We start from the raw sequence: 15,422 nt of genomic DNA, 5'->3' as shown, positions 1-15,422 counted from the left end.
AGCAGGAATGTCATGAAAAAGACAGGGGAGCCATGGATGGGGGATCGGGGGCATAGCCCCTTTGTTAAAATACAGAAAAACTCCGGCAATGTTCACCCCCACCCCTTTCTTAACAAGGATGCACAAGTTTGTTTGGAAGAATTTTATTTGGAAACCCTTTATAATGCCATAGATTCTCGTTGAATGAGCAATTTCCAATCAGTCTTTTTGAGTCGGTGTATAGTCTGAATGATTTCATAGAAAACAGAGAATCTTAAACACATGTGGAAGTATATTTGTTTTGATGCTAATCATTGATGATAATACTGGTATGATGATGATTATGATTAAGAGTGACGACTGAGACTGCAAACATTGCGAGGAGCAAGACGAAGTGGAGACAGAGTCTAGAACAAGCATCAGGGAAGGGTGATGATTTAATAGCTTAATTATGATGCATACGAAAATAACTCCAAAGTAACGACTGATAAAAGAAAATGTAGATTAGATGACATTATCCACTTCAGTACCATTCGGCTGAAAAAAATGATAATCTTATTATCTACGAGACCGGTTATAGAAATACCTGTGCCATTTGAACGCATTTATTCCCACCAACAAGCTTCTTACTCCGGACACAATAATAGCACCAGCAATTGGAGCACCTGGAACTAAATACAGTAGTGTTAAGAAAAACTTCATTCATATCTCAGAATATTTCAGTTCATTTGAGAAATGACCAATTTACAAGGAGAAATACTCCCTTCTTCTACAAAAATCACTGAATAAATCGTCCACTTGTAAGCCAATGAAGCAACAGGATGAATCAATCGATTCAATTGGTAGACTTACTTGGAAAAATCATGAAAACAATAAAATCAGTCAAAAAGTTTGGAATAAGTACCAAACCTCACGCAAAGAGGGTGCAGAAGTGTAAAAATTGGATGCAAAAAGTCTCCCGCAAATCATTTTCAAGAATACAACCATTATCAAAGATCATCGTTTTTTTAATAGAAGTACTTTACCACAACTTTGTAACTATTAGCATCGATAATGTCTCTTCATCGTTTCCTTGCTATCACAAGCGCAGAGTCGTGAAATACTTAAAATTGTGACTTAATCATCTAGCACTAGACTCTAAGTAATACTGTTTCTGTATTTGTAATTCTATTGGCATTGCTTTTAATTACACAGGGCCCAAGCCACCGGGGTGGGGGTGGGGGGGGGGGCGGAGGGGCCATGCCCCTACCACTTTTTTTACGAAGCAAGTAGTTTTAAAGCTGCAGTAAAAGACCCCCTACTGCAGTAAAAGGGGAAAAAGCCTTGGCCCCCTACTTTTGCTAGCCTTGACACCCACTTCCAATTTCGTGGTGTAGGCCCTGTTACAAATGAAAAAAAAATAATTGGTTCTTTTCTAGCCTCGATATTGTTGCTTTGGGAAACCTCGAAAAAATTTTTAGTCAAATTAGCATCAAAATCACCTGAATCAAATATTCGAATGCCAACCAACCCAAGGAAGATTTCTCTTCTTGTTTAAAGTGCCTGTGACATGATTTTTTTATGCTCTCAATTGAAGCGTTGCACTGCTCTTATCTTATATCTGATCTTTTTTTTAAATAAAAGCGTTTTGATATTGAAATTAAGCAAAATAGTGCGGCTAGCCAAGCTCACGAAACGTAAAAACTAACCTCAGAAATGAAAATAACAGGCCATTTTACATAAGAATAGATATATAAACCCAAAAGTACGAAAATTATGTCACAGGCGCTTTAAAATATGTGAACCCTTTAAAAGTGCTATCAAGGCAATTTTGAATGCAATATCTAGGTCATGCAATATCCAGTAAAGTATTGGTATTTCTCCAGATGCAGCATATTTACGTTTTACCAAACAAGGCAGGAATACTTGAACATTTGTAGAATCAAACTCACCAATTTTGATGCCTGGAAATTTGATGTAAACGGCTAAATACACCATCACCTTGCAAGAAAAGATTTGAACTACGAATTTTATACATGTATTTAACAAAACTAACTGGTTCAGTTCATGAAAGCTAATCTTTAACAAAAAATCTGTTGGATGTCGATTGGAGAAATCACTTAAGCTATTGTTACACGGTGCATTTTTTCTGGCAACCTCTCTCTACCCAAAGGTAACCAAATGGGTTGAATGATTAAGCTGTAAATTGTGAGTCTAAGACAAAAAAAGAGGCATGCACAAAGCCGACACACAGCTCAACTTAACAAGAAAGTGGCTACAGGGATAATTCCTTTCCCCTGTTCTTCATTCTTAGAGTCTCTTAGGCCCTGGCACCCAGGGTACTACAGGGTAGCAACTAGAGCAATACCTAGTGGGGGTTGGAAGGAGGTTGGAGGGGGGGTTGGAAGGAGGTTGGAGGGGGGGTTGGAGGGAGGTTGGAGGGGTGTTTGGAGGGAGGTTGGAGGGGTGTTTGGAGGGAGGTCGGAGGGGTGTTTGGAGGGAGGTTGGAGGGGTGTTTGGAGGGAGGTTGGAGGGGTGTTTGGAGGGAGGTTGGAGGGGTGTTTGGAGGGAGGTTGGAGGGGTGTTTGGAGGGAGGTTGGAGGGGTGTTTGGAGGGAGGTTGGAGGGGGTTTTGGGGCTGCTGGTTACTTACGTTCGGAGCGAAGTAGTGTCTTACACTGAAGAATAATATGATTTTCAAAAAGAAACTTCATAACCATACGGCTAATAAGAGGGCAAGAGACCTAAAAAATTTGAAATCTACATTTTCCTTCTTGTCCTCTTCATGTACAGCTCTTATCATTTTCATTACTATCACATTATTCACTTGCTAGCAAAAATAGATTGGATAGCTAAAAGTAATATATACAAATATACAATAAGCTAACATAATAAAACTAACGACGATATAAACTATGGCATTCAATGGGATTCTAAATCTGACTTTTCACCATAATTGTGGCCTTTTCACACATACAGCCATATGAAATTGTTTTTACTTTAAATTGAAAAAAGTTTCTTATCATTGCTGAGACAATAGTGGCCCTTTTGGAAGGGTATTACTTATAGCATGAATATAGGGCTTAGATCATTTTTGCTTTAATAATTTCAGAGTCGAATTAACCTTCAGTCACCTAATTCTTACTAGGATTCAATGTTTATGGATTTTATTCAAGACCAACAATTTTTGATATGAGAAAATAATCAAATTTCTGAATTAATGTCTTCCAGTACACCATGCCACAATGTGCCCATAATTGCCGAACATGGAAAAAGGCTTGGAGAGCTTTTGGAATCGTAATTTAATTCTCTACATGATGAAAAATGTTTCTCTAAAAACAATTTTTGGGGTGTCTGGGCTAAATTTCTTTATTTGGGCATATTCACCAAAATCATTGTTTCCACCATAAAGAAAAACCTTGCGAAATCTGAAATTCTCAGGATTTATACTTACCTAGGGTGTTTGAATTGTTTTTGGAATGAACTTTTTGTCTTTATGCTTCAAAAATTGTTTTAATGTTGTTTATGCATGTAAATTTATGAAAACAATGTGTATGCTATGTGTTCTAGATGAAAAGAAGAGCCATTACTGTTTGAAAATCATAAATTTTCCTGTATTTTCCAAAAAACGTCCCTCAAAATAAAAAAGATGTCATTTCGTATCTATTGTTCAACTTCAAACAGACACAAAATGCTTCAAAATTGAACTTTGAACCTAAAATTCTTTTTGCTCATTTGGTAAGGGTCTGAATTTTGAACAAATGATGAACATTTTGAACAAGCTTTAAACCCATCTGATGATATTGAAAAAATTCTTCCACCCCTTGGCACACTGTGTATTCCCCCCGTTAACACGCCCTTGAAATTTCATGGCTCTACAGGCCCCCCCCCCTTATAAATTTGAAAATGAAGAAGCTTAGAAAAACTTGCCTGGTATACCGCGATGAATGATACAGTCATTGTGCAGACAAACCTTGTTGAGAATTTGAATTCTACATAAAAAATAATGAGATTATAGGTCGTATCACTTCATGACAAATTGTTCTAGCTAGCTTGTCGATTATGTAAGTATTTTTTTCGCCCATTGAAACATCTCTATCGCTTTCCACGTTTGCATTAAAAGACAAAGAAAAGCAGTTTTGTAGCATGTCTAACTTTTGATTGACCCCAACCCTTTCCATTCTGAAAACGTAATCTTGATAAACTTCCAATCAACTCGAAGATGATGCATTCGCCAAAAAGGGTGTCCTTTCCAAAACTTACTCTAAGATTGTTATGTTCTTCATTGATTTTATAAATGAATGAGGTTTAACCCTACCTGGCTGCGGTGGATATATTCTGTATCGAATAAAATCAACTATTCTCTGAAGAGCGTGTGGTGCCGGTAAAAGTTCTTTCCTGGTAATGAAGAATATTCAAAGAGTATTCAACATGGTTAATAGCAAAAACAAGTATAAATTTAAAATCCCTTTAGTGCCTTTAGTCCCAAATACATCTTTCTCCTCTCCACCCAACAGAACCATTCAGAAAATTCATATCAATCATTATTAGCCACCGTATTCATAATCATATTTCCTCTTTATATATTCATCATTTCCTTCCCGTATCAACAGTGGGGCATTGCCAGGTTGGAAAATTTGGGTCCAAAGGTGAGTCCAACAGCAGGAAGTCCAGGGTATTGCAGACCACGCACTGAAGAATGCTGGAAAACGACCCTTTTTGTAAGAACACTGGAATAAGCCATCTGTGCGTGGTTGATGGTTGGTTATTCAAACACAATAACAGTCATATGTAGCTTTTTGTTGCTGACTTTTTCATGCTGGCTATTTTCTTTACAATTCCTGTTTGTCCAAAGCCGTTAACAAATGTGCAAGAATAACAAATCGTTTTCAGAGGCTTCAAGCTAAGTTCATTCTTCTAGGACCAAAATCTGCGAACCTCTTTATGAGCATTTGGTTTCTTGCTTCTTAAAAATGTCAGTCTATACATGCATTAGCAGTTTGGGAATAATATCGGCTCGTTTTTAAAGCAATATTGTCATTTCGAATTTTGTGTTACACCTGGGAAACTCATATACCCCTGGGCCTATTGATATTTACAGAATAGTCAAAGGTTGTGGGATGGTTTTGGAATAGTTTAAAGATAGATTGAGGATACAGTCTTGTCCCGCTATCTCGAACTCGTACGGGAAATGAAAATTTCTTCGACATAGCGGGACTTCGAGATATCCGGACTCGGGATTTTTTCGATCAAAAAGGGGTCATCTGTGTTTAAAAGTAGATATGGACCAAGGAAAGAGCTCATTTATCTCACTTATTTCATTTATCAAGATAGATTGAGAATATATTTAGAATTGGGGACGGTATACACCTTATCAAATATCCCTTATATCAAAACGAGGAACACGGAAAAAAACATTCGACATAGCGAATGTTCAAGATCCCATCCCAATTTTAATCTTTGTCTGAAATATAAAACCTCAATTTCCTGAGTTACTGATTTAACTGCAGATTCGCATTTTCTTCAGACCAACTTTCATAGCATTTGCGGGCTGTCGCACCCTTGACCTCCCCCATCTACGCTATGTGTGATGGGAATATTCTCCTTTCCAGTATTAACCTCGTTATCATGCTACTTATGACCCACTTAACTTAAGGATATATATTTCAGCACGTAGTTAGTTAGAGGACTTTTGATTTCGATGATGAAGCAGAAAACATAAACGAAATTCTTTTCTCTTCGTCACACTTCTTCGATAAAGATCCCGCTACATATGGTCTATCAATTTACATACAAAAAACGTATAGCTATAGTATAATTAGTTATAATAAATTTGTATAATAGCTCTTACTTTGTTTATTGTGATCTGGGGCTGATCAAGACTAATATGTAAATGAGAGCAACAGTCGGCAAGAATAGCTTGGGGAAATAGGATAGTCGTGCCCCTGTTTGGACAATGTCAGTAGAGTAGAAACTTGGGTCACCGTCATCCTTCCAATTTTCTCCCTAGAGCGCATGTTAAAACATGTCTTTGAAATCCTCCGAAAAAAGGATGAAATGAATTGAGAAGAAGGAAAGTCATACTTCAATAGTCTGCCATAGCAGTTTTCTGGTCAAAAAATTGCACTGCAAGAAGGGTTTAGCAGTCTTGCAGTCAAGGTCCAAATCGTAATAGAAAAATGGCGTGTTTTAAGAAACAGCAAGGAGTTACCCCTACCCCTACTAAAACCTTCTTGAGCATCATTTGCAAAAAAATTCAAGTTTTAATACCCATGATATGGTAGTGAGATGGTTATTGCAGCTTTGTCTACAACCATAATCATCGAGGTTATCTTTCAGTCGGGTTCACTTGATTAATACTTCAAATACTGTAAAAGCTCTATTAAGCCCCTCTCTCTATTAAGCCCCTCTCTCTATTAAGCCCCTCTCTCTATTAGGCTCCTCTCTTTATTAGACCCCTCTCTTTATTAAGCCCCTCTCTCTATTAAGCCCCGCTCTCTATTAAGCCCCTCTCTCTATTAAGACCCTCTCTCTATTAGGCCCCTCTCTTTATTAGACCCCTCTCTTTATTAAGCCCCTCTCTCTATTAAGCCCCTCTCTCTATTAGGCCCCTCTCTTTATTAGACCCCTCTCTTTATTAAGCCCCTCTATTCTATTAGGCCCCTCTCCTTATTAAGCCCCCTTACCAAGCAAAAATTCAAAATAAGCCAATCTTGCTATTACTCTAAGGTCCTTAATAGAAGGGGGGGTCTTGATAGTTGGGGGAGGTCAGAAATTTTTCAAAAAATAAATAAGTGGGGGTCCTAATAAGTGGGGGGTCAGAAATGTGAAAAATCTGAAAAATAACGTGATGATTCTTTTTTGGGGTCAAAGGAGATTTTCTTCTGAATACAATTGATAGCAAAATGACAATTATCACCATGTAATAATGTATTGTTGTATTACTAAAATGAGCAGGCTAATTATCATTGTGTACATCAGTCAGGCCTATGTGAACTTTTTTAGGATGTCACTACTTTTCTATGTTTAAACTTTTGTACAATGCAACCTCTTCATTTAAGAGAAACTTTACAGAAATTTCAAAATCTGCAAGATCAAAGGACAAATGAAATAAATGAATTATAAATGACTGCATATAAAAATTAATAAACGGGGGGGGGGGGGGGGTCCAAATAAGCTCCAGGTGGGTCAGAAAAAAATCAAAAAATTAATAAGCGTCCCCCCTTCTATTAAGGACCTTAGAGTAAGCCCCCCTTAAACCCTGATGTCAAACAAAGAAAACATGCGAATTGGATGGGTCTCTTGACAGGTGTTATGATGACCATATGCAGCCCATGAGAAGATTTTCTTGTGCAACAAGAGGATAGTGACGTCATTGTTCGGGAGACGAAATCCTCAGTCTTTTGTTTCGAAACAATACCGTCTTAAACAAATCAATGTTGCAGGGTCATTGCACATGCGCATCAAAAAGAGTATTTGCACAACGGCTCTGCCTGTGACCACACAACCCTAGAACTACCTGACAGGGCTTCGTGTGATAATGCGCATGTGCAATGACCCTGAAACGTTGGATAGTGCATGTCTGCAAGATGGGCATGATTCATCTCCCGAACAATGTTAATTCTTTCGAAGAAATTCTAGATCATTGAGGCATTTTCATAATAAATTTAAATAATAAATAACCCCCTCTCTAATAAGCTCCCTCTCTTTAAGCCCCCCTCTTGGACTGAAAAAATAAATAAGCCCCCACCTAGGGCTTAATAGTGCGTTCACGGGAAATATAGACAGTGTCTTTTCAGGGCAACTTGTCCATATATTTCACAAATTTCTAGGGGATTAGTTTCTCTATGACGCTGCCTTGTTGATTAAATTAATTATTGAGTTCATAAACACTCACACAGCAACACGTTTCTTCTTTAGCAACCGTGAAACGTATTGGATCGCATATCTGTCGGTGTCAGAACCTTCATTGTAAAAGCGCTGAAAAACAAAAACAAATCTCTTTGCTTGTTATTCCCTCGATAGAAGGGCAGAGAGATTTTCTTCATATAGTGGTCGCTTGGTTCAAAAACTTGAATAACCAAGAAAATTTATCGTGTCCTTTGAAGACTCCATCGGATCCAGTTTTGGATATATTCAACAATTGTTTTTAAATACAGAACATCAAGAAATGTAAAATTGTTGATTATGAATCTTCATTTTGCGACCCCATTACACCAGGTCTCTTTAAATGGTCACGAATTGCATCTCTAGGAATCTGGCAACAACTCCACACAAAAAATTAGCATATGATACGTAACATAATCAAATTATAAATTTAGATACTTACTGATCTGCATCTTACAAATTTGAAAATCTTTCTTAAGAAATGACCAGTTAAGAAAAGCAGGCATATGGCCATGGGAAGAAAGCCGGCAACCCATAAATAGGCGAAGGAGATCTGCAAAAGAAAACGCTAAATAGCCAGTGGTTCACGTTCGAACGGAGTTTTTGCGGGAGGGGCGAAATCACTTAGATTCTATGTTTTTATTTTAGATACTGCTCCAAAAAGGGAATTTAGCAAAGAAATATTACTACTGTAGAGTATTCTGGACCTATCAGTATAAATAATACTATACCGACTACAAAAGTTTAAAGATTTCTTCATGTAACTTGGTTTTTAGGAAAATGTTTTTACATATCAAAAGTTTTATATGAAGTTTAGTTATATTTACGTGACTAGTTTCCTCCATTTCAAAATATTTCAAGACGAATTCCAGAATCCAAAGAAAAAGTTCGAAACAAAGCCCCAACATGGTCTCTCCAAACATTGCTGAGAAATCTTCTTTTGGACATATAGCTCTAAAATAGCTAATTTTCCGCAAATTGAACTATTCTACTTTTATAAAAGTAGACAATAGCCATTCTAGCGGCATTATATGAAAATTTTTGCTATAACAGTTTTTGATTTTATGAGTACTCATACTAGCGCTCAACGTCAATTGTGCATTGCTGAGAAAGTTTTGTGCCCGAAAAGTCTCATAATGACATTCGAGAATATAACGCTTTATTTACAATTAAAATTTGTATATTAAGGTATAAAATTGCTCGTGTTAAGAATCGCGCCTTTTAAACGTCGAAATATAGTACTAATATGATGCAAAAATCGTCGTGGTATCAGGTTTCCGTGTGATAGGATGATAAAAAACCTTCCCGTCCACGCGATACCTGATTCATTGTTGTATCGGAACACTTTTCATATCGGATACAGGGCCCGCGCAACTGATCCTGGACTTGAGAGGCCAACAATACGAAGAAAGTTTCTTCTTACCCTCTCTAGCCCCCATCGCGGCAAACATTTTGCTTACGCCGTTTTACTTGTTGACTTTGGTTCAGAGTATTTGTTGTAACATACAGGCGGGCATACAGGCTTATCTGTATAAATGATTTAAGCTGATGACCTGTGGGGCAGGCCCTAGGATAGGCCTTCTGTTCACACGATGACACTTAATCCGATACGCACCGAATAGTTTTTGCGGAATCAAACCATTCCGCTTTGAATGTGGTTGGAACCATATCGGATCATATTCGAACTCGTGTGAACGCATGAATCCGATATGGTTTTACTCCGGAACCTCTGTCTCGAATTTGCAGCTTCGATATACAAACAATTTCGCGCTCTTTTCAATACACGAATTGACAGTGGATCCCAATGAAATAATAAATATGCAGCTCAAAATATTCAGTTTTGAAATATTTTCTCTTTAGAAGAAAATAACGTGTCAGATTCAATGTTGCTAGGCAACTGCTTAAAGACAATAGTTTTTTCGGAGCAGTGTTGAACAGTAGGTCGCCGTGTGAGGAGAAGTGAATCCGATACGAAATGAATCCGGTATCTTGTGAACAGAAATTGATATTCGTATCGGATCGGATCAGTGAATCCGATAAGAAATGAATCCAGTATCGTGTAAACAGAGCTTTATATTCGTATCGAATCGGATCAGTGAATCCGATAAGAAATGAATCCAGTATCGTGTAAACAGAGCTTTATATTCGTATCGGATCGGGTCGGTGAATCCGATATGAAATGAATCCAGTGTCGTGTGAACAGAGCTTTATATTCGTATCGGATCGGATCAGTGAATCCGATAAGAAATGAATCCAGTATCATGCAAATAGAGATTTATATTCGTATCGGATCGGGTCGGTGAATCCGATATGAAATGAACCCAGTATCGTGTAAACAGAACTTTATATTCGTATCAAATCGGGTCAGTGAATCCGATATGAAATGAATCCACTATCATGTGAACAGAGCTTTATATTCGTATCGGATCAGGCCAGTGAATCCGATATGTAATGAATCCAGTATCGTGTGAACAGAAAGGCCTAGGTTTTTTTACTGGCTATGCTAAAAAAGCTGAAGAAGGTATGAGTGGAGGTTCGCCCTTGCAAAATAACAATGGAAGAGAACAGGCAGATAACAAGGAGAAAATTGTTGTCGTGCTAACCGTTGGAAGAATTTTGTCGCATTTCCGTGTTATCTCTGTATTCACGCCAATCAAGACCAAGAGCCTTAGGGAAAGAATGCAAAAGAATATCGAGTATGTAATAAATATACATTGAAAATTCGTAAAATCCTGCGCAAAATTATTAAAGTTATTAAGGAAATTATTAAACAATCTTATAAAAATGAAAATAGTCTGAAACGTCATGAAACGTAGAGGTGATGTTTTGCTCTTTGGTTATTCTGGAAGGAGAATTTTTCTTTTTAGTTTTTCCGACGTGTTTTTCATGGATTAGTGTTAATTAAGCCTGGTTCATAGTACCTTAGGTTTGTTCTGGGATAAAAATGTGCTCACCTGGCATTACCTCTGGCAGTTTTTACCATATCTAGCTAATAACGCATATTTAGTTATATTTAATGGGGTATTTTCAAGTTTAATGTGCTCAAAGTTAAAAACATTCTAAAAACAGTTTCTTTTCCACTCTTGTTCCTTTTCCACAAAGTTAAAAACATTCTAAAAACAGGTTCTTTTCAACTCTGTGTTTGTTGGATCAATGGCTAATTGTTATAATAAAAGCATCATAAAATGACGAAAAGAAAAACATGAATTGCATACCACAATATGCTGTAAGCCAATCCGCATATAGCTCCGTGCAGTTTTTTTATTCCAATGCAATCAACGAGTGGAAACGGCATTAAGGAAATCAATGCTGCCTTTAAGAGCTTTATGAAGACTAAAAGAAGAAAGGGCCAAAATTATGTTTAATGTGCTCAAAGCATAAATGAAACAAGCAATGTGAAAATGACATGAAATTCAGCTTTCATAATCTCTTTATTAGATACAAATAATTTTCATTACAAGAAAAGACACAGCAAAGACAAAAATATAACATGACTTTTGATAGGGATAGAGGACTTTTATAAGAAGGTTAAAAAGTCATCGGTTTATAGGCTTTATAAGCCTCGCTATGATTACCAGGTACCTAAGTTTATTCGAATCTTGATATTCAAATCTTCATGGCACAGCAAAGGATTCAAATGTCATTGTAAAACATGAAAGTGTACTTTGAACAAACATCAAATCAAACAACTCAAAATTCCTTGCTCTTTTATGCAAAAACAACCCGACAAGCAAGTTCGAATTTCCTTTACATACATAATTGTGAAATATTTCATGTCTTATCTGAGCCAGTAAACAGAGTACTTTAAAGAGAGCGCTTGGAGTGTTGGAGGTACTATGATTCCTACGAAAAAGTATCTTACCAAAATGTTGATATGCCGACCATTACTTACTCTGTAAAGAGCCTGGAATAGTGTTCGTGCCTTCAGAAAACAAGATAGTATTAACAATCATCGAGGTGGCAACACCAAAAGCCATTGCATAAGCACAACGGTTTTCGTAGCCATCTAGAAAATTTATCGGCCTAGAATAGACAAAATAAATGAATTAATGTTGCAGGAGGCTTTGCATACTTCTCAAACGAGTCTTTTTTCCTCTCACCTTGTTTTTGGTCCACACTTGGATATAAATTTTCTGCTTACTTTAGGTCATTATCCGACGATTAAACTCTAAAGAGTGTAGGACGAAAGTCGAAACATTACATAACTTAAATTGTCTGTCAACAGCCGCGAAAGCGCAACGCTTTTAAACGAAATGAATGAGCAAATTTGTTTGCTTTCCATCGTGTTGGAGGCGCGGTGCAACACCTGGGTAGGCGGGTTCGTGACTTCGGTGGTAGACCATTGATAGGCTTGATAGCTCGAACACCAAAAACAGTCATTTCGCATAGCCATAAATCGTTAAATACGTAAGGCGGGAACGGCGAGTTGATCCGAAGATCCCTGCAAACGGAACCACTTTCCTCTGCGTTGGATTCCAGGCACAAGGTTGTCACAAATTACATTTTTTTACCACAAGAGGAACCAACACAAAATTTGGACCCCGGAAAATTGCAAAAAGATTTTGATGTTATGAAGTGGGGACAAAAGTCCTACCGAAAAATGGTTTTGCATGCTTTGTATCACATACATGTTGCGAGAAACAAGTGAGAGAAACTAGTGCGATTGAATTTTTGGTAAGTATTTTTGTAAGTTGGTAAGTATAGTATTTTTACGGTCTGATAGTCATCAACAAATAATCGATTGATAATCTGATATCCGACAATAATTTTGAAAGCTCTCGGTCGATGGGGATTTCTCGGCACGGTAATGGCAAGCTCCTGCCTAGCGGTAAAGGCTACACACGTCGATGAAATAAAAAAGGTTGATATAACCAAGAAAGAATTGAATCAGTCAAAAAGAAGGTTCCTCCTCTTCTACCTCTTCTAGGCCTACTAGGTATTAGATGCTAAACTTTCCCGTTATAAAATGAATATAATGGTATTTAAACCTATGTATGATAGAATTATACTACTTGCTAACCCTCGCTGGTGAGAGCCTGTCCAGGACTTTTCCTCTTTCCCCCTTCTGCGCCGTGCTCGTTCAAAATTGGTTTGGTTTCAATTTTCAGCGAGCGTGACGACAATCACGCGCTCGTTTGAATCTTCTGCTATCGGCCTCCAGACGACCCCGCGCTCGCAGGCAATCATACCCTTGCTCGATTCAAATTTCTTCCCCTAAATTAGACCCACTTTCTGTATTCCAGACAACATTGAGTTATTTTGTGATAGTCTTTGCGGTTCACATAACAAACTAGATCGACGAAAAATGCTTTTTGGCAATGCAAATTTTTTTGCGTTGATGACTCTTTAAATGTAAAATGATAATCTAAATGTAAATGAAGCGCTTGCCGTAGGCAATTTACATTTTCTAGGCTTAAAAAAGACACATCAAAACATTTTCAATGATTTCTGCGAGTTCGATGATCTGTTCACGAAAATGTTTAAGGATCGTTTTGTATCTAAGTGCTATTTAAATCCCTTTTATAAATAGCAAAGTGTCTGTCCAGTTCCATTAATCAAAATTATTCGGGAGTAATTATGGATGAAAGTTCTACTATTCAGTTAATGTTTGCGTTTTAGATTGCAAAAATTCCAAATGAAGTTGTAGTAAGTTTCTTTGCCATCTTAATAAGCTTTAGGAATTTCTAATATACTCTTTGAAAAAACGCATCTTTACAGCACAGCTTATTTTGCCACTGGAGCTAACTGGATATCTCACTCAACATTTCTAGCAATCTTTTGAATCTTTGTCACGATCAAAAAATTGATCACTGAATAGAATACTTACGCATTCATAGAATACAGTTCTTAGTACATTGATTTCTTTACAAACTGGCCCGCTTTGTCTTATACCAAGATTAATTGGGATTTACTATGCAGAAGCATGGAAGAAAATCATTCCCAATCCAAATTTGCATGCTACACCCCAAATGTTAGAGCAATATAACAACCTTTTTAAAACAAAACTCGTGCGAAGGTACAAGCTAGCATTTATCCTACATGTGCGTGGCCTAACATCAGGCCAGTGTAATCTTTAGACCTTTGGTACAGTTGTTAAGAGAAACATATCAATGTGGATACTTACAAAGCAGGACTTTCTTTGAAGCTTTTAAGCCTTGACTTCGATATATGCTTGTACAAGAACGATGCAGCTATGTAAAAGATCTACAAATAGCAAATGACGAAATGCTTTTATAATGAATGATGACATGCGTGCCATTGTTTGTGAAAGAGAGCCCCTTTACTGTGCCACAGCACATAACTGGGAGATGCAGCATTTATCGGGTCAGAAAAATCTCATGAATGCTACAAAATAACACTTTTAAAAATATAACTTTTCAATTTACCCGCTCCGCTCATACCCGTCAATATAACCAAGATATAACTTATCTACCCGCTCAGCTCGAGTGTGATTACTATTATAGTTCACATATTCGAATAGGCAAACTACTTGAAAACATGAATCAATTAAATTTTAAAAAGTTTCTTAGCCCAATTTGGATAATTAAGAGAACTTGGATAATTTCTAGTTCTTCTCCTGAAAGAAATTCATGGCACAATTGTTGAAAAAAAATCACTAGTATTGAGTACAACTGGTATGTCAGTCTTTTGAAATGAATCTACATAGCTATGCTAATTATATTATACTTACAGAGACACCTGGCACCAGACAAATAGGAACTAGTGAAATTGTATTTAAAGTCTCCGTACAGCTTTCCATCTTTTGACAACATCAACCTGAAGTTTGATGAAATTTATTAAAGGAATTTTCAAAACAAATAATTGCTTGCCTTTTTACCCAAAGATTCCCATTCGTTTCTTATACATTGTGGGGGGGGCACAAAGGACGGGGAATTGTCAAGCTATTGCTTCTCAACATTGTTCCTAAAAACTGACGACGAATGAATGAATTTTCGAGACTGATACTTTTATGATAAACTTGACTTTATTGTTATTTGTAGTTACTAACAAATTTTGGTAGTTATTTCTTTTTTGGCTTTAAACTTGAAATTTTTAGCTCCCACATTGACAATAAAAATAATAATTGAAACATTTTCAATTTAAATCTATAAACACTACAGTTACAAAGCTTACAAGATGAGGTACTTTGTAAATGAATCTCCTGTTGCATACAGAAGAAACCAGCATAAAAGAACCTAGGTTTTTTCTGGCAGCCTGGATAGGTTCTTGATTAACAGGCTGCTATTCTAAATTCTAGCCTGTAAGGTTCTTATATACGTAGAGGCCATGCATACGTTAACGATGTTTTCTACCGCAAGATTCTCACAATAACTAAGCTTCCAAATTCCAATCAACCGAGAAACCCGCGTGGGTCATCCTGCTGCTACCCTGGGAACCAGACTCACTCTAGTTAAAATGAGAGTGAGATTAGTACCCCGGGTACCCTGCTGCATTATTATATAAGTTGATGCTTGTCTCTTCATTCTAGCCACCAGGGCCGTCGCTAGGGGGGGGCATGGGGTTAGTGACAACACACTTGAAGAAAAGTTCCGTTTTGGGGGTAAAAAAGGCGAATTA

At 37.2% G+C, this 15,422-nt stretch overlaps 1 protein-coding gene across 3 annotated transcripts in view; it reads right to left on the bottom strand.

Annotated features, from left to right (window-relative positions):
• The window catches only part of LOC135693848 (stimulated by retinoic acid gene 6 protein-like), a 36,384-nt gene that overhangs the window by 7,150 nt on the left and 13,812 nt on the right, over positions 1-15,422 (bottom strand). For all 3 annotated transcript variants that reach the window (XM_089111341.1, XM_089111342.1, XM_089111340.1), the window contains exons 2-12: positions 14,536-14,621; positions 13,969-14,048; positions 11,737-11,867; positions 11,060-11,177; positions 10,448-10,511; positions 8,287-8,397; positions 7,855-7,937; positions 4,276-4,355; positions 3,888-3,949; positions 1,911-1,959; positions 566-650 (exon numbers count right to left, since the gene is read on the bottom strand). In XM_089111341.1, the coding sequence (XP_088967467.1) occupies positions 566-650; positions 1,911-1,959; positions 3,888-3,949; positions 4,276-4,355; positions 7,855-7,937; positions 8,287-8,397; positions 10,448-10,511; positions 11,060-11,177; positions 11,737-11,867; positions 13,969-14,048; positions 14,536-14,604 (932 nt within the window). In that variant the 5' untranslated portion in view covers positions 14,605-14,621. The remainder of the gene's footprint in view (positions 1-565; positions 651-1,910; positions 1,960-3,887; positions 3,950-4,275; positions 4,356-7,854; positions 7,938-8,286; positions 8,398-10,447; positions 10,512-11,059; positions 11,178-11,736; positions 11,868-13,968; positions 14,049-14,535; positions 14,622-15,422) is intronic.

The sequence above is a fragment of the Rhopilema esculentum genome, chromosome 11, assembly GCF_057945365.1.
Source record: "Rhopilema esculentum isolate cy_ngs chromosome 11, ASM5794536v1, whole genome shotgun sequence".
NCBI lineage: Eukaryota > Metazoa > Cnidaria > Scyphozoa > Rhizostomeae > Rhizostomatidae > Rhopilema > Rhopilema esculentum.
The sequence above is the reverse complement of the archived record's forward strand: the minus strand, read 5'-3'. Positions and strand labels throughout refer to the sequence as shown.